The sequence below is a fragment of the Parasteatoda tepidariorum genome, chromosome 7 (assembly GCF_043381705.1).
Source record: "Parasteatoda tepidariorum isolate YZ-2023 chromosome 7, CAS_Ptep_4.0, whole genome shotgun sequence".
Lineage (NCBI taxonomy): Eukaryota > Metazoa > Arthropoda > Arachnida > Araneae > Theridiidae > Parasteatoda > Parasteatoda tepidariorum.
The window spans coordinates 10,178,950-10,199,499 of record NC_092210.1 but is presented as its reverse complement, the minus strand read 5'-3'; the positions used below and the strand labels follow the sequence as shown (position 1 = coordinate 10,199,499).

At 27.2% G+C, this 20,550-nt stretch overlaps 1 protein-coding gene across 1 annotated transcript; it reads right to left on the bottom strand.

The window, feature by feature from the left end:
- Positions 1-6,515: 6,515 nt before the first annotated feature.
- LOC107455855 (vacuolar protein sorting 20) lies at positions 6,516-20,546 on the bottom strand. Its single transcript, XM_016073571.3, has 7 exons — positions 20,375-20,546; positions 18,975-19,084; positions 16,559-16,646; positions 14,596-14,682; positions 12,243-12,308; positions 9,437-9,611; positions 6,516-6,830 (listed from the first exon to the last, which is right to left on the bottom strand). The coding sequence occupies exons 1-7, from the start codon at positions 20,441-20,443 to the stop codon at positions 6,775-6,777; spliced, it is 651 nt and encodes a 216-aa protein (XP_015929057.1). The 5' UTR covers positions 20,444-20,546; the 3' UTR covers positions 6,516-6,774.
- Between the last annotated feature and the right edge of the window lie 4 nt (positions 20,547-20,550).

The following is a 20,550-nucleotide window of genomic DNA, read 5'->3' as shown; positions in this document are numbered from 1 at the left end:
AACCAGGAGTTCCATTATTAAGGTGGTGCCCTTCAGAGAATTAAAAATACAAAATTATCTTCATCAAAGCCGATGCTTTACATCCGGCGTTCAGTGGCAGACTACTATTTCATATTGTTTTACAACACATGGCTTTAGCCCTCTGGTAGGAAAGACTTTGAAACAAAACTTACAACAGTTACTTTTCTCAACAACTGAAATTTAGAATAGTGTGATTAAGAAAAATATGTGAACTGCTTGCATTTTCAAATTAATATTGAAATGTACAGGTTTAGAATTTTGTACAGTGAAAAGTTTTCGGAACTTCAGTATTCAAAAAAGTATGCAAAAGCTAGACCTTAAGAACGTATCCAATGAGCGAGCAAAGCGAGCATTGCATTGCGAAGCAATCCGTAATGAACTGCGAAAGCAGTTCCGGGGGTTGGCGAGCGCCAGCGAGCAGGGGGCGAAGCCTCCTAGAAGTATGAAGATATTTAATGTTACGTAAATTGGTATTATTTCATTATTAATTTTGCTTCTTTTTTCAGAAAGCAACACATTTTTCATTTCAATTACAGTTGGTTTCAAATTATTTAGATTTATATAAAAACGTTTAAAAAAAATAAGCTCATGGTCTTATAAAACATTCGAGTTACTAATTTTGCGGCGTAGTCCCCACCAATTGCGTTCATGTTGACCATTGAGTTTATATGATATAACGAATAAAAAAATAATTATACATTGAAGAACGTACAATAAACTCTTTTTTTGTGAGTGAGAGTTATAACGGTGCAAATAGGAATAATGTAACCGTTTAAATATTTGATAAATAAAACAGAATAGTCTGTAATTTTATTTATTCTAAAACAATGAAAAAATTCCATTTTTTCTAAGGTCTCTCCTGAACGATTTAATCGAAATTTTTGATTGATTTTCGGGACAGGAGGCTGAAAAAGCCTCATGCTACCTTTTTCCAAGTTTCAGGATAATGGAACAAACTGTTCTAAAATCATACGAGTGACATGTTTCACTTCTCCTTGATTATTGATTAGTTATATATATGCCACGATACGACTGCAAGTTTCTCAGAACAGGGTTTTTTTTTTAAATTTCTTTTTATAACCGCCGTTGAACAGCCGACTCAATTTTAAGGGTTTACGACTACTAATGTTCAACTCCATAGCCTTGTTCTTTTAATGGTTTTTACCTATCAGCAATCTCTCCCTTTACATTTTTTTATGAATTACAAAATTAAAATTAAAATTTTACGCAATTTATAATTTGCATTTTAAATTCGCGATCGCAACGAACTATAAGGGGCGTTGTTGTATGAGACGCGATTTCTATATGAACAGTCATTCATTTACTCTGGAGACGTCTTTAATGTAGCGTGTAGCATTGTAACCTTCCTTCTTTAATGTGACTTATTAAATTTAAAAAAGAAAATTTTTTAAAATTCTTTCTTATGCAAACGAAAACAAAATGGTAAATCTTTTTTTTTTTTTTTTTAGAGAAGGAACATCCAAAACACATCGGAAAAATATTTGTAAATAAACAGAAAAAAAAATTTATATTCTTATAAAAGTTAAAACCTAATGCCTAAGAAATAGTTCTACTAAATTTGATGATATAACATGAAAGGCTTATTTAAACTTTATATTCCATAGTTTTAAGAATCATATTACTTCAAAAATTAAAATGAACAAAAAGTATACATAAGCCTCATAATTTTATAAAATTTAATTTTGTAAAAAAAGTTTTTTGACAACAATATTTATCAAAAAATTTTAAGTTTCAATGAAAAGTATTATTTAGAAACTAAAAAACGTAAAATAAAGAATGCTTACAAAACAAAACAAAACAAAAAAAAATTTTAAAAAAAAATCAATTCTTTTTTTACGCCATTTTTTAGTGCTACGAAAATTCGTCTTTAGGATTTGTCAATAGCAAAACAAGCTGCAATTTCAGGAGCAATTTTCAGATGCAATTTTCAGGAGCAAAATATTTTACCAAAAAAACGAAAGTGTACCAATTCCCATGACATGAAACTTTATCTTGGTAAAAGTACGCTTTGGAAATGTTACTTCATTTGGAATCTTACTTATTAGAGTTAATATGGCGACAGAAATAGAGATTGCTAAGATAGAAAATAAAATAGAGATTGTTTTGAATCTATGTTAAACTCTATATCGGTCCCTTTCCCATCGAAATCCGATTGACTACTTTGGTTTTAAATAAAGTGTTTCATTTTATGATTTGTTGCAAAAATTTTAGGTGTCGATTGGCGACACTTAAAAACCGCCAATTCTGTAGCTGCGGTGGCATTAATACATAAGTACTGAGATTTTATTCCATACTTTCCTAAATCATATTGCTTCAAACATTAGAATATGCAAGAAGTATACATAAACACATAATGTTATACCATTTAATTTTTCAAAAAAAGTGTCTTGACAACAATTTTTATCTGAAAATCATAAACTAAAAAAAGTAAAACAAAGAATTGGGTATAATATAGTTTACGTCACAGGTTGTGTTGTTCCTACTAAATTTAACCCATGAACGGCATTTTCTGCGAGCCTAACTTCAAGCCACAAATAAACAAACGAAGTGTTCGATCGTTTAAATAGCTGCTCGCCAGATTTTATTGCATTATAAAGAAAAGTTATTGAAACTAAATACAACTAAATAAACAACAACAACTAAAACAAATAACAACAACTACTAATAACAATAACTAAATAAACAACAACTAAATTCCATTCGTTTAGCATTGCGTCATATGTTGTTCCTACTAAATCGAAGTAGTTGTGTTTTTTTCATATTATACCCAATTNATCAGACGTAAAAAACCATTGAGTAGAGAACTATCATCAAATAAGGAAAAAAAAATATTTACAAGCAAATTTTTTATTATAAAAATCAAGACACTCACCTTCTTTATAAACCCGGAGAATTCCAAATGAAATGTTCTTCGTTTGAAAACTTTGTTCTCAAATAATATATACATAGATTATCCCTTCATTACTTTAGAGTCCCGCAGTGGACTGATCGTTAAGACACGGTTCCCAGCAGATCACCGAAGTCAAGCATCACTGGCTACGGCCAGTGTGCAGGTGGGTGACCATTTGGATCAGTCAGCGGACGGACCGAGGATGTGCGGTATTGGTCCTCGTTAAACTGTTCTACTGTAAAGTGCTCGACTTCGCGTGCAGGTCGTCGGGCTACCGAAGCGGATGAGCCATCCCCTCTGCTGAGGATCAAAATTGTGATGGCATGTCTTCGGATCATCCTCAGGGATGTTTTCCAGACCGTCGCCAATAGCCCATTGCGCAGCTCCAGTGTGACGTAAATGAACTACAACAACAATTATACTTTAAGAGGACATACCACACAATAAAATTTTATAATTGCAAGATCTCGATATAAATTTCAATATGTAATTTAAAAACAGAATAGCTGAATTCTAGTTGAAATTATTCATTCAAAACTAAAAAATATTTACCAAGAAAACGATAAAAATTTACTAATAATCATCACAAATAAAACTATTTCAAGTAGTTCGGATGATTCTTTATTGTTGTTTTCAGAATTATATAGATACAGAAATATATATTATTCTATAAAGAGAAGAATATTCTATAACTATCACAGTTCTGTACGTACTGAATTCACTTTATTCATTGGAATGACGGAACAATGATGACTTCACTTTAATTTGTAATGAATTGAAGATAGAAAAAATTATTTTACGGTAACACACACATCTGTAACAGCAAGTTATCATGAAATCGGAAGTTATGTTGTTGATAATAGAAAGATAAAAATTATTGAGAATTTGTTCTTCAAATTCTTGGTGTGTTCTGCTTCAATGTTTGGCATGTTCTGGTTAGTTTTTTCAAGTTCTTCAGCCTTTTCCTTGGGGAAATTTTGCTTCTTATTTGCTGCTAAGAAAATGGCGTCCGTCATTGCCAATGGTTATGATGGAATTAATGCCCGATATTTTCAGGCTCCCGCTAGAGGGCGTGCTCGAACGTTGCGATCGCGAATTGTAGAATGTTTAGGAAACCTAAAAGTGTTTGAACAGAATATGAATGCTTTCACTTGCCAAATCGATTAACTCCATTTTCTCAAATTCATGAAATTTTAATATCAAATCACTTCATTCGTTCCATCCTGTATATATTCAAAACAAATTTGCCTAATATTAAGTATTAACACCACTAAATGACAAAATTTTTCCAGCCATTGAATAATAAATAATTTAATCGAACGGCTAATCTGATGAACTCAATCCTATTATGTATTTAAATTATAATAAAGGTCAAGTTAAACTTTATTGTCTCAATTAGGCGAGAACTGTTATCGCTCACAGGAGTCAAGTACGAGAAATATAAATTATAAATCAGATATATTTGAATTGCCCCAGAAGCAAGTACTTATAAATTTAAATTTTAGTGTGTGCTGTTTCTTTTAGGAAAAAAATTATATCGTCATATTATTAAAATAGAAAATGTTAATAAGAATTATTCAAATAAGGAAAATAATGAAACTGGTTGCTCTTAATTCAACATAAAGGCAGAAAGCTGGATTCTAAAAAAATAATTGTATATTTATTCGGATTCATCATCTGATTATAGAAATGAAAAAATCCCAACAAATAATTTGAAAATGAAAAAGAAACTGTATAGGTGCTGAATAGGATCGAAATGTCTAATAGAATGGTCATAGTCATAGGATACAGTCATAGAAGTGGACATTTTATGCCGGAAAAATAAAACATTTAAATAATCTACCACGTGGACGTCGACAAGAGTGCGACGAAAAAAATCATTTCATGTGAAAGGAAAGTTGCCATGAAGGCATTTTATCAGACCCAGCTTGATCAAAATATCTTATTAAGAGGACTTGTTAAAATTAAAGAAATAAAAAGAACGCGTCAAAAGAATAACAGTAAAATTACAAAATCACATTATTTCATGTATTATTTTCGAAGAAGCGGAAAAGATAATGTTTCGGTTTGGATTTAATTTTTAAGGATACTTATCAGATTAGTTGTAGACTATACGACAGTTGTTGTTAAGAACAAGTTTCATTGTTGATTGATCGCCGTGGACACCATGTTCCAGGCAATAAAATCGATGGAATTTATCTCTTAGGTCATATACACTCAGTTCCTGCGTATACAAGACCGTATATCCAGGAGAAAATACTTAAATCCGAACTTAAATATTTAAGAAAATGTACAAACTCAACACTGCGCAAAAGGAGAAGGAAATATAGAGCCAGTGAAAGAAAAATAATATTACAAGGCATTTTCGACTAAATTTAATTTGCATTTCAAGCAACGGTCCAAACATACAGTACTTGTAAGCAATACTCTACAAATAAAAAATGGGTCGTCAGACAGTGACATGACATAATAAGAATGACAAAATTCAAAAAGGGCGATCTCTTGTAAAAGACTGAATATGGCTAAGGATTTAGGCCTAAAAGCAGTGATTCTCAACCACTGTGCCGCCAAATTTTAGGAATGATAGAGTAAGAAATAAAATGCTTTTTTCACAGCCAAATCTTTCAACAAAAAATAAGCACCTTTTAAATACTTTTTAAGCACTCAAAAAATATGTACTATGTACGTTAAAAAAACGCGAAATAAATTTGCAAAGACTTTGCATGATCATGATAAAATAGCTAGTTTCTGACAAAGAACTCTTTTCTTGATTACCCATTATAAAATGATCAAGAGATTTTTCGGTTTGATATCAAAGGGTGGAAAATGAAGTTTGAAATTGAAAATATCTTGCAAAATGTAGCAGAGTTGGGTTTAACCAGTAAATTGGTTAAAAATGCATTGGATAAAATTAGAAAAGTTGAAACCTTGTTTCATACAATTTAAGTATGAGTATGACAAAGATACAGAATTTAATGCCATTAATATAAGAAAATGAGAAGCAGGTCTTTATTAAAACCAACAGGCAGAACTGTGGCAAGATGAAAGAGGAAACATATGATGAACTTCTTGAAATTCATTTCATATTATTAAACTTCAAGGACAAATTGGCATGATTGAAGTGTAAACACAGCTAATGAAGAAGACTATATTTATATTGATGATGAATCACTTTAAATAAAGTAATACTCGTAATATTATGTATCAATAATTGGAACAGTTATTATTCATTTTTGTTAAAATCTTTAATAAAGCATGTATTTATGTAATTAAGTTTTCTGGTTATAAAAAAATTATTTGAATATTGAATTTGAAATAATAGTTTTCTTTCACTTGCCAAAGCAATTGCCCTAGATCACGAAAAAAATTTAATAATGATTAACTATTACACATTCTATCTTATACTTTCTATATGCGTTTTTAGGACTTAACATGTAATCTTTGAAATACAACCTCTTTATTTTTTCTCCTTTTAGTATGGTTATTTCAAGATAAGCGCTACTTTATTAACATCATTAATTAGATAGTTTAAGCAGTGCAATGAATGAATACACTTTTTTTATAAATAAGTTTTCACAAAGCATAACACTTTGAAAAATTTTATTATTCAAATTTACATATAAACATATGTACATAATTATCAATACTGATCAATAAATCAAAAAAAATTAGTAGTATAAGGCAAAAAATTTTTTCACCATACAAAATTTTTACAGTTGAAATTCTCGATTTAAAAAAAAAAATTATATTTTTATTAAAAGAAATAAAATTTTATAGCAACGTTTATAAACCGTACATACATCCACTCACAAACAATTTTTACTTAAGCACTTCACATTTTATCATGATGCTTCCACTAATGTCCGAGTTTCAATTTTCGGCACTTTTTTCTTTGGTTCTACAATTTTAAAATAAATAAATAAAATTAGCATACAATTTACATGTTTTAAATTTTTGCAATTCGGGAAAAAGAAGTCAAGTCCTGTTTTGGTTCACATGAGGTTTAAATGCAGCCTTATAAATGAAATAAATAAAAATAAATAATCGTTGAATTTTAAAGTTAAGCTTTATCTTAGTCAACTTGTGCTGACTTAACTCCTTTTACCCAAGCAGTAAAGAAAAACAAAAGCAATAACATAGTTTTAAAAAATTTAAATTATAAATAATATGTGCAGTGTTAAATAATAGTTTATAGAAAATCACTAAATTCAAAAGGACCAAATTCAAAAATATTAGGGAAAAAAGTTTTTCAGTAGAAAAATCAGGAGAAAAAAATATTTTTCATCAGCAGCAGTAGAAAAAAAATATTTTTCAACAAGAATATCAGACAAGTATGAACCCCTAGATAAAAACATATAAAAATATTTTTTGTAGAATAAAAATCCAACATAAGTTTTGAAATATTTAAATGATTTTTTAATTTTCGCAAATAATATCACCTTTATTAATAATTTTAAGAAAAAAGGCACCATGGAGCTAAACTATAATTATATTTTTTCTCCTGTTTTGTAATGCTGCAAGAAAGGGAAATCATGCCAGAATTTGGTATCAATAATAATATTGGCCAACATTACTTCATGTTTTTCTTTAAAAAAAAATACTGCAAATCATTAAGCAAAATCAGCAAGTAAATACGAAAAAGAAAAAAAAAAGGTTTTTAAAATATTTACCAAAAAAATATATAAATTATTTTTTTAAAAGAAACGTTTACCTTCAATTTTTAAAAAATTATTCAAATTAATTATTTGAACAAAAATTGTCTGACTTTTTTTCAACACTTAAGATTTTTTTTTAAAACTTGATTTAAACTACAAATAAACCCTACATAAACTTATATCAATTGACTTATAGACTACAAATGAAAAACACATTTTTATAATTCCTTCATTTCAAATAAATTATAATTAACTAAAAAATACAATTCATAGAATATTGGAAAATGATATAAGTTAACATTTTTCATTTTAGAAAATGTCTTAGTTATATGGTAATGCTTAGATCGAGTTCCTTAGCCAATCAGATGAATGACAAGGATTAAAAATTAAAAGAAAAATTTAATAAGATAAAGAATATGAAATAGGTCTATTTTATTCATTTAGCAGCTTTTGAGAGTGGTGAAATAAAGAGCTTACAAAATAAGGGCCATCAACTCAAAAGAGAACATAGTTGTTTTCTCAGAAATAAAAAAATGTTCTTTGCTATTAAATGGGAAAACGGTTTTTCAGGTGTGTGTTATATATGGGTTGGACAATACGGAAACACTTCTATACTAAAACTTTATTTTTATATTAATCACAAAATACTTAATTTACAGCTTTAGAAGCGCTTAGGTCAAGCAATTAACATACATATCAAGAAAGGTTAGAAGGACTATCAATAAATTACGATTGAAAAAGACTTTAGCAGCTAAAGTGTATATGTTATTGTGAATGGTTAAAATTGGTGGTAGTTGACTTCCACCGGTAAATGTCAACAATCACATAATCGCTTTGGTAAATGTCCAAAATATACACTAGTTCTGATTAAATGTCATTGCCCAGTATACACTTGCCCGGTATTCACTTCTCTGAAGTTTTAAAGCTCAGTGCCGCTGCCTGGTATGACCTACATCAATGTTTTTTTAAGGTTGAGTACCACTATGCATTTAAGTGGTACTCTGAACACTGATAATTCTCCTAATCTATCGAATAAACATAATAATATCAATGAATAAATTCATATCAAATGGGATAAAACAAAGATTTCAGACATTCACCAAAGTGACTATGCGGTTGTTGACATTAACTGGTGAAAATTGGCTTACTCTTGATTTCAGTTATTCTCGGTAACATATATATATATATAAAACATGATAAAAAGCCAAAAAAGAATTAAAAGAAAAAAGAAATTCACAAAGAAAATTAATAAGTTTTATTAACTGCGCAGAAGCTGAAAACACATGGAATCCATATAAGATAAAAATACGAAGAAAACAAATAAATAAATAAAAAGGATAAATATTTGTTTAAAAAAAGAAAAATTATTTTAAATACTTAAGAAATAATAATTAAAAAGCCTAAAAATAAAATAATAAAAAGATATAATCTTGTCATCAGCTTATATAATTATATACGCAGATTAGAGTGCTTTCTAATATTATATCAATGTAACCAAAGCAAAATATATTAATACAAGAGTGTGAGGAGTACAAAAAGAATTAAAAATAAAACATATCAAACAAAGAACACATAAATATAAGAAGATACAAAAAAATTTCTAAAAAAAAAAATGCTAAATAAAATTTAATAAGTAACATATAAAGCTAGTAGCGAGATCAGACATACATTTATTTACTGACAACTTGCAAATTTGAACTTTATATATTATTTATTTTTAATATTGAGAGACATAAACTTGGCTTAAGAAAATGGTACAGTAAAAAATCATTAATTTATAAGTTTTAGAGTGACTTTTAAAAAAAAAACTAAAACAATTAAGATTTAAAAACACATATGGTAAAATTACCGGGTAAATCTTCTGTAGGAACATCTGGCAAGTCCAATTCTTCTTCAGCAGGTATTTGCTTATCATCAGCAGTAGGTGGAGTGGGTAAGCTTTCTGCAATAAGGGACTCTAATTCATCTAATACAGCATCTTCATCTTCTTCTGTGAGTTTTCCACCTAAGAGCTCATCTATTTCCTATAAAATAAATAAAAATTAGTTTTAAGATAAATTTAATTTATCTATACAGAATTGAAATCATCGGCAATATCAGTTTCTTGCAAGATATGCCCCAAGTAGAAGATTTTTTTTTCTTTTTTTAAATAAAAAAAAAAAATAGAAAACATAGTTGTTGTTTTTTTTTTAGATACTTACATACCAATTTGGCTTAGGCCAGCTAACAAAATGAGCAAACCTTTGTCACTTTACATTTATTATGTGTTTTACATTTTTTATTTTATTTTATCCATTTACTCTGCTTTTGTTTAACCCACTGACAGTTTAGCAGATGGGCAAAATTGGTAAAATGTTTCTCCCCTATACACTATTTCCCTATCTAATAACATGGAAAAACCGGTTATGCTATGCAGAGAAGAATATATGTTAAAGTACAACTTTTCAGGTGCAGAACCGTCAGTAGGATAAGCTGCTTTTTCTTCATGTGTCTACCATGTCTTTTTAAAGATGATTTATATTAAGTTTGAGATATAAATTTAAAAAAAAAGCTTTAAGAGCTACATTATCACTACATTGGATTTGCTATAATAAAGCAAACTTCCTTTAATTATATTCAAGAGATGTTCAATCCTGAATAGTAAAATAAATAAATAATACACTTTAAGAAAATGTGCAAAATATTTATCTAACAAATTCTTATTCAATGAAAAAATTTACCTGTTAGCTTTAAATGGCATTAAAAATGTAAAGGTACTTTGTGAAACTATAAAATATATACATCTGTGAAAACTGAAAATAGCAGCAAAATAAATACTTGACGTATTTATTTAGGATTAGATTAGGAATAGAGACAGAAATAAATTCTAGTTTTTTAACTCAAAAACAAAATTCTCTCTTAATGAAAAAGTAGTTAAATTTAAAACTTTTCAGAATATATTTATTTTTAATTAATACTTTTTTTTCTATTTAAAACTGCTTGAACCCTATGAAATTGGATAATATTAAGTAATAATTTGATAATGTAAAATCATAAAGTAAATTTTAATACAGAAGAAAATGAAATATTTCTAATTAAAAGTGTTGTAAGAAAATATTTTTGTATTATTTAAAAGGAAAACAAGTGTTTAAGTTGTTTTCCTTGGTTAGATGATGATTATAATGTGATGTCCTTCTTAAATAGCATGAAGCATAATCATAACAAAATATTTTATAGACATTATATAAAAAAAACAAAGAATTAAGCTTGTTTCTTTTTCTAATTACCATTAGAACTTACTGACTTTCATGGAGGGTCCACAGATTAATAATAACAAAATGTTTAAGATAAGAACATTATTCAGATTATCACAAGAACTTATTTTTATTTATACAGAGGGGAGGGATTATTAAAATAAAATATATTTCAAAGCATTATTTAAAAAATAAGAATTTAAATTGCTTTTTCCTAATTAGATTACAATTCATTAGAACTTATTATCTATAAAAATGGCAGAGATTAACTAATGAACATAAAGAAAATATTTTTAAAAGTATCATTTAAAAAACAAGTCCTTTTAATTACAATATCACTAGAATTTCTACCCATTTATATAGAAAGCAGAGATTATATTTTTAAAACAATTATATAATTACTATTTTTTGTTAATTTGATTACTTTTAGAACAAGTCATTTATAAAGCTGATAGAGATAAACTATAAGAAAATATTTTAAAAACAAGAACTGAAGTTTGTTTTTCTATCTAATACATTACTGCTACAACTTTTGGTTATATATAAAGTAGGCAGAGATTAATTATAACAAATTAATTTTTTGCATTATTTTTTACTTTCAAAAAAAGATGAGATTGTAACATAACTTAACAGAGACTGGATAGAATCTATTGTTTAAAATAACAATAGGCAAGTATAGTGCACCTAAGAAGAACAAGTGTGAAATGAACAAATATGGTGCTAAAAATATAATATAAAGCAATACAAAAACATCACAAATTTAAAATATACAACTGAACAACACAATGAATTCATGCAAAAACTGAAACACTTCTACCAACACATTTAATAAAGCTAAAAAATTCCATTATTTTTTTATTTAGTACTATTTATTGTACTACTTGGTGGCTTTATGTTAAGAAAAACATGTTTTTTTGTAGTTCATCCTATCAGAATAAGGATTAACTGTATTCAGTATCTTTTGAAATGATGTTATTGCTTGGGGCCAACTTATGATCATAAAAATTTACTACAAGTAAACAATTTTCTCTGATTTGTAACCCCTTTGAAGGTTCATAAAACACCTCTTCCCAAATTATCTATTTTAAAACTGATCAGTACTAATGCAGTTTAATAGGTAACAAATATACTAATTTTATAACCTATTTAATAAACCAATAATTATTAATGTTTCCCTTTTTCAGTGAAACGTAACATAATAAAACAACAAACTTGTTCTACTTTTCCCAGGATAAAAACTCAAACTCACAGATTTCGGAGCATTATTTGGGCTCCGCCAATTTTAAATAGGCATTAAATAGAAGATTATTTTAATTCACTTAGGTTTTATTCATGCCTTGCATGAATAAAACCTAACCCTGATATATATATTCATAAAACTTCAGTTATTTTATTTTTAAAAAACAAAAAGTGAAAACTAACTTGTTGTTTCTCAATGCCTTCATGTGTTTCATCCATGATCCTTTCTATTTCGTCAATTGAAAGCATCTGTAATTGTTAAAAAGAAATAACATTTGAGATGAGCATAAAAATAAATATTTTCAACATATTACTAAGTTTTAGTAACTAGAAGATGAATTATCTCAAATATTGAGTTACTTAATCAAAAATTTCGAAAAAACAAGCTTTAGTAAAAAAGCTATAAAAAGGAATTTTTAAAAAGCAGAAGAATCAATTTATATATAAAAAGGAAATATTCTGCATATTTTGAATTTTTATTAATGAATTTTTTTTTTAGAACCAAACTATGTTTAAAAGATATGTAGTTTTAGAATCTCTCTGGATCAAGACCTGGTAAGAGCAGCTGGTCTGATGTCACATTTTGTTTTGCTGGGTAATAACTATAAGACTTAGACACTTTAAACTACTAAAATGTGTAGAAAAGTGTGAAAGGATTACAAAAGAACAAAATAGTTTAACAATCGAATATTTGTTCAAGAATTACTAACAGTTAAGCTTGTTGCAAAAAATATCATACAATCTGCCCCACAGGCCGCAGGAATACAAATACAGAGTAGGAATTTATGCTTAGAGCCCCATTTGTTTATGAATATTACAGAGTTTTTTTCTTCAAAATTCCAATTTGTTCAAAAGTTATAACAATTTTAAATGCTCTTCTGTTTACTTTTCTTTTTGTTCATTTCTCTTTGCTGTTCATAATCTAAAAGTCTTAGAAATTTAAAATTACAAAAGTGTGTAGAGAAAATTAGATTTCGAAAGAATAAAAAAATTTCAGATTTGACAAAGAGTTTAAGAATTATTAACTGTAAAAAAACTTGCAGTAAAAACAAACTATATTGGTCAAGCTACTGTCTGCTGAAATTTAACTACTACTAACTTGAAATTCGATGTACTGATAAAAACTTTTTGTATACAATTTTAATGAGAGTTTTTTTTAAAATCCATTTTTGTTTGAAAGTTATGGCAAATTCAATTGCTTTTTTGTGATTTTCAACATTTTTGCTTCAAATATTGACTATTTATCTATCATTGTGGAAAATTTGTTTTTCTCTCGTAATTTTTAAAATTAAGATCATTATTTTTTTTTCATAAGCTCACGCTCAAATAGATGTCAATCAAAAGTAGCAAGAGAGAGACAGGCTACATGTTGCTAGATATTAATCTTAACGATCATAACAAAATTTTTAAAAATAAGAAAAACTTAACAAATATTAGCAAAAATCATTCCTTATTGGAATTGTTTTAAGTCTTCTTCATTTATTAGTTATTGAGTTACGTAATCTGCTTTTCTTAGGTTAATTCTTCTTTCAATTACCGATGATTATTTTTCAAACTTCGGTAATTGTCTATTTAGTTATCATTAACAAAATGTTTTTACTTAAGGCTACAATAATTGTATATTTCGAAACCCAATGTTTTTGTGGGAAATATTTATATTTGAGAAGAAATAAATAGTAATGAACGAGAAACAATTGCTAGAGTTGGTTAATAAAAAATAATTTCCTCCAAAAAAAATAGAAACTTGCTGTAATTTTATTTTTAAATGAACAAATTCTTTATTTCCTTATATGTAAAGGAAACAACAAGTGTGAAACAGATATTTTTTTTTATTTCAAAAATATTATGCAAATACTTTGTAAGTACAATTTGCTCTTTCTTAATTAAACTATTAATAGATGGAGAAAAAAACATTTTTTTTAATAAATGATAATGTATTAAAAAAAAGTAAAAAATACTTTAACAAATTTTAAACTTATCTAAGAAAATTTCGAGCATTCTAAATCTGATCTTTTAAACTGTATTAGAATAACAGTGAATTAGAACACATAGAAACTGATGTATCGTACAAAAAAAACTAACATACTAAGTTATGACTATTGTGTTATAAAAGTGACCAAAATTAAGTCTACATTAGCATAAAAAATTGAATCACATTCATTTGACTATAGTAATTAAATAACTGAAAAGAAACGTTTTCCAATAAATTTTCCTTGTATAAGAATTTTCAGTGACAATCTTTGAATAGGGAAAGATAAATTAATAACTAAGCTGCTTAATAAATATTTTAATGAAATTTTTCATAAAAATATACACAAGATTCTTCATAAAAACATTTCGTTTAAGCAACAACATAAAAGTTTTCAATTAATGTAAAAAATAGACAATCTATTTGCTTAATAGATACATTTTGATCTATTAAATTTTATTTCATAATTGGAAGCATAAAATAAATTTCTATTTATTTATTTTTTCAAGAAATTGTATAGAAACAGTATAAATTGTTGATTAAAAAGTAGTCATATTAAAAGCTTACTTGATGAAGTGATTTCAAGGACTCATTGCCAACTTTCAAACCATCTATTACTTTCTGTTCAATTTGAGCAAATTCAATGTCATGAGCCTAAAATTAAATGTATGCATTATACATACAATTATTTTTCTTGCTTAAGTACTGACAAACAAAAAATATTTAATTAAAATATAAAGAACTACAACTCAATTATCAGGCTTGGTAAAATGTACTCATTTTACAACATTTACAGCTTTATTTAGAGTTCAATATCATAAGCTTAAAATTAAATACATACATGTATACATTATACATTTATTCATACAATAGGTCATTTTTTAAAAAAATAAAAGTACAATAGGTTAAGTTATCTTGAATCCTTTTCTAACACTAAAAAAATATAATTCTTTGAAAAATGTTATAAGAACAACCCATTAAAAATGTTTTTAAAATAAATGCCAACTAAGTAGAAATTCTACTTGTATAATGCATAGCATAATTGAAAATTAAAATTTTCAAATAATAAACATAATTTAGATGAAAAACTGCAGACAGTTAAATTGATGACAGATAGTTTATTGAGAATTATATAAATGAATTCAGATAATATGCAAAAAAATATTTGAGATCTTTATTTTTTCATAATTCTTTTATTATTTCCAAATTTAATCTAAAAAGGAGCATTGGTTTACACAAAAAAATTAAAAATGATTAATAGAAAAACCATGAACTAAAAAAAAAACTGACTCATCACTAGAAAAATTAAACTTTTATTTAAAATGAATTTTTTAAACTCAATGACTTGAAATCCAGATATATTTTTTTATGAATTAAATAATATCTTCATATTTGCAACCTTTATTCATCTTGAGGACAATATTTCCAAATGGTAGGAAAAAGGCAATTACATTGAGAATCATAGGCAGAAATATTTTTGCATATCTTGCCAGAGCTTTTATGCACATATTGTTTGAACATTATGCATTAGATACGTATGCTTAATTTATGTGGATGTAGTGATAGTCAGGATGATTTTGAATTACATAGTTGAAACAAGAATATAAAAGCAAATTATAAAATTTGCTATAATTTCCAATTAAAAAATAGTAAAATCTTCCAAATAATCTGGTAGAATCTAATATTGATCCACATTCGTCGTTTTCACATCTCTATCATTCACAATGAACAGTTCCAAGAGAAATGATTGATTGAGCCCCACGGCAGATTCCCGGCGACATTGTCGCAATACATTACAGAGTTCATGCAGAAAGATTTTTTTTATTTGAGAAGCAAAGTTTGGGTTTTTCTATCAGCAAAATTTTTATAATTTTTTTCTGCACAACTTTTTTTCTCTTTCGGCAAAATTATATTTAAAAAAATGCTTTTCTCACTGGAGGTAGAATAAACACTCCTGATTTTTTTTTCTACTTTCTTTTGAGAACAAACAAAATCAGCAATGATTGGCTTTAGCTAGAATTTCAGAGTGATACTATGAAAAGTAATTTCCAAGCAACAAAATTTTAAAAAATGTTAACTATACAAATATTTTTCAGAAGAAGAGAATATCGCAAATAATATTAGAACATGTATTCTTTTACATTTAGATTTAAAAAGAAAATTTTTACATTTATAATTAAAAAAATTATATACTGTTCTACGCATGAAGGCTTTTTTTTTCAGACAGAAACCGCTTCTGTACTTTAAATAACTAACATATATATTTTCTACAATTAAAAATGTCTTTCAGAGAGGTATCAGTATTAGAGAGAATTGTCGCATAAAGTTCTAAAAAATTCTGCCTCAGGGTGATTGAAATTCTGCCGATTCTTCTGATTAGTGTTATTCATAAACACCAAATTCGATTTATAAATTAAACTAATTTCATAAAATTAAAAAAAATCAAACTCTCATTAACTATGGATGATAAAAATTAATTCATATTTCTAGGAATGAAATGTCATAAATGTGCTTTTGAAAATAAATATACCATTTGCTCCAAATTAATGAGTTGTCCATCAGTTTTCGTAAGCATTTGCTCCATGAATCTCTTCTTTCGAAGAAGTAACTTTGCTTTCCTGTTAAGAGCAATTTTAGTAAATTAGGCACAGAAAACAAATACTTTAAACCATAAATACAATTAAAATTTATAATTTTAAAAATCAACAATTTTAAATTAATTAATTAACTAATTAACTCATGCAAAAGATACTTTAAGTTAAGTCCAACACAAAAATGTACTTTCTCTGAATAAACCTATACCTTTTCGTGAACGGATTTGGATTTCAGACTGACAAAATATAGAGGGTAGCCACAGTCTGGGAAATATCTTGCCCATGGTTTGGTCAGGAGAGCAATTCATAGTTTGGACCCCTTAATATTAATTTTACTTTTTGCGTTTTTCGCCAGACCTCAAGAACTTTATAAAAGAATTGAAAAATTTTTACACGCAATTATAAAATTTGTTTGTTCAAAATTAATTCAAAGCGAAAACTAATTTTATGCCAACATTTATTATTTTTTATTGCTTTGTTTAATAATAGTGGGAAAATTTTAAATTGTAAACTATAAAACTTTTTGCAACTTTTTAAAGTATGTAATTTTGCATGGAAACAATTTTGGACAAAATTGGCTGCAGTATGCTCTTTTCATTTGGTGTATGCATCTTATCTCACCACTACGGCATATTATTGTATTGTTTTATATGATAAGCCCAGGAAATTTCAAAAAACATCATATATTTGAGTTTCACTCATTGAAAGAGTTTAAAACTTTGTGACATGATTTCCATTTATTTTTCTTTGCTATACAAGTTTACTATTTGCAACACCACTAGTCATAAACTTTTGAACTGAAATCTAATATGAAGAAAAATGGGGGGGGGGGAAGTATGCACTATCAAAAATGGCAAAATTAACTGTCTTAACTGGAAACAGAGCAACTAAATCTAACTAATGAAAATTAAAATGTTGTCGACCAATGGCCCCTTTTTAAGCGAAAAAGTGCCACATGTGCATTTTATTATTAGTCATTTAATAAAAGGGGATTTATTAATATTTAGTAATAGTTTGAAAGTTCCTTTATTTTACACTTGTTTATCAAAATATTTCTTTATTTTAGAAATAAACCTTATAATATTTACATTATATACAGAGATATTTTACATTATAAATATGTTCAGCAACTTTTTTCTTGCCAACTACTCCTGATGCATTTTTATTGATACTGATTTTGTCACATGCCAATAAACAGAAACAAATATTGCAATCCTATTTAATCCAAAGTTCACTCGTATTAGGGTCATTTTTTTTAACAAAAAACATGGATTTTATAATAACTGAAGATCTAAATCAAATGCTAACCCCCAGGCAATTTTTTATTAAGCGTTTGCCACTTGATGTTGAATCAAATATTGCAACCCAATGAAATTTGTAGTTCACTTGTATAATGACTAATTTAAAGTAACAGTGTAGGGTATGCCGGGCAATTTCACTTAACCTTCAAAAAAAAGAAGTCACTGTATGGTATGCTGGGCAAATGCCAGTCAAACTTACCCTTACATATATCAGTGTAAGATATATTGGACAATTGTACACTGAGCAGTAGCACTCACCCTTGAAAAAAATCAGTGAATGGTATACTGGGCAAATATATACCATGCACTAGCCCTAAAAGAGCAAAACTAAAACTTAATTATTAAAATATAAAATGCCTATTACTCAGGTAGATTGCATATTGGGATAATAAAATTTTGCAATGCTAAACATGTTTTGATACATCTCAGAGACAAGTTTTATAAAAAATATAGCAATATAAAAACTCAATAGAAAAAAAAAGATACAATAATAAATGCATTGCAGTTACTCACTTACATTTTTTCAACAAAAAATAAGCACCTTTTAAGTACTCAAAAAAAACATTTTTAATCACTTTCCAAAAGAAAAATCATAATTAGGATCTGTGCAGTAATAAAAATTATTCCCTTCTATCGTTTAAAGTTCTTAATTTATAAATATTAAATCAATAAAATTCAAAAACATTTACAAAAACTTTACATAATCATGATTAAATAACTAGTTTCTGATAAATATCGCCTTAAAATTTGTGAAAAATCAAGCATTTTTGTCATTTAAAATGACAATCAATGAGGCAAAGAAGAAGACTCTTTTTAAACGATAGAAAATTAGGCACTTTTTACGAACCCTAAACAAAAAAAGCACCTTTAAGGGCTTCCAAAAAACGTAAATAAAAAATAAGTACCTTCAAGCACTTTTTAAAAACGCTAAGCACCCTAACTTACAAAACATTTATCTTATTCATCTTCTTCGAGATACCTTGAAATTATACCAACTTTTAATCCTCATTTTAGCAAATACACAACAATAATACTTCATAATATTACTTACTCTTTACGACCATCGTGCAACAATTGTTTCGCAAGTTTTCTCTCTGATTCCAAAGTAGTCAAAATTCTTTTTTGATACTGTTTCAACTTGTCACGTTGTTGCTTTAGTTGCTACATAAAATTAATAAAAAGATCATCATAAAAAAAGATTAATTTTCAAAAAATGCAAAAGATTAAAAGAACTTTTATGTAACCTAGTTGTGCAGTTTTTATTCATTGGTATTAGCTAGGAAGACAATCTACTTAATTACATTGTCATATATTAAATTAATAAACAGTACACAGTCCCATATCCAGATGTCCATTTACTAGAAACTTCTATATCAAATGATTAGACTGCTAAAATTGTTAGAAAAACCATTAAATATAGAATAAAAGAGTAGTTCAAGCATTCTTATTTATCCACATGCTCATCATGTTATTACATCTTTCTCAAATATCTTTAAATTTCGAAATGTTATACTTTTGACAGTAAAAATATTAAAGTTGACCTTCGGCTGAAAGTGGGAATGAATTTGACCTTTAGTATTCATTTCAGTATTTCACTCGGCAAATTTGTTTTAGAGAATGACTTGCATAGTCTTGATTCACTTTTTTTCCTTCTCACGTGCAGCAGAAGAAAGGGAGAGGCAGTATCATACTTGTAAGAGACTACTCACATGGCGATGGCAGGTGAGGAATTCGTCAAAGGCCTCTTAGATATAAAGAAGAGAGCGTCTGCTGCGCTATTTTTCACCTGCATCTTTAATTTTTTTAATTATTATAGATCGTAAATTATAAAAATAGATTGCTGTAAAAGACAAAAAGACGAAGAGCAGTAAAAAAAATTTGGAGAATCAATTCAACAAAATAGAATTTTCCATCTTGAATTTTAAAAAGAAAAAAAAGTTTTTTTTTTTGAAAAACCTTATTTGGTAAACTACGCATACCAAATTTTACTGTTTTAAATCGTAAAGGCCATGGCGTATTCCCGTAAAATTATGTGCTTTTTCACACTAACCAAATTCGTTAGTTTCAAATGTCCTCTTGTTAATTTAAAAATATGCATATAAATCTAAAATCCTAATCAAATTGTTCAATAAAAGAAAGAAGCTGAAACAATATAATTAATAAAAAAAAAACAAGGATACCAAAACAAAGTTTCATATATTTTCTCATGTTAGTATTTCACAAAAAATTTAGTATTAAAATTAAATAATTCGCACATAGTTTCTTCATAACAATAAATAAATAAAAAGTAATGTAAATAAAATAAAAAATAAATAGCAATATAAAATGAAAAAATAAAATATGGTTTATCAATTAAGTTTCTAAGAGGGGAGAAATTTTAAATCATGAAATATACTGGGATGCAGAAGTAAACAAACATATATTGCAGACGATAAATATGTTTTAACAAACCAAAATCGCTTTATCTTGTTCAGTCACACGCGTTTCTTTTTTCTTGGTTTTCCCAAACAATATACCCATTTTGTTAATTTAATAGAAACACAATTAGAAAATCAAATTAATTTAATAAGTTGTTCATTTCAATGATTGTAGGTTGGATTGCAGAATAGTGCGACAAGCTCTTAGCA

What these genes read in the sequence shown, in the direction of transcription:
- LOC107455855 (XM_016073571.3), bottom strand. Translation starts at nt 20,443, where the DNA reads ATGGGTATATTGTTTGGGAAAACCAAGAAAAAAGAAACGCGTGTGACT. An exon ending in TTGCACGATGGTCGTAAAGA is followed by an intron (nt 16,647 to 18,974) that starts GTAAGTAATATT and finishes TGCTCTTAACAG; the next exon opens with GAAAGCAAAGTTACTTCTTC. An exon ending in TCCTACAGAAGATTTACCCG is followed by an intron (nt 6,831 to 9,436) that starts GTAATTTTACCA and finishes TTAAAATTGTAG; the next exon opens with AACCAAAGAAAAAAGTGCCG.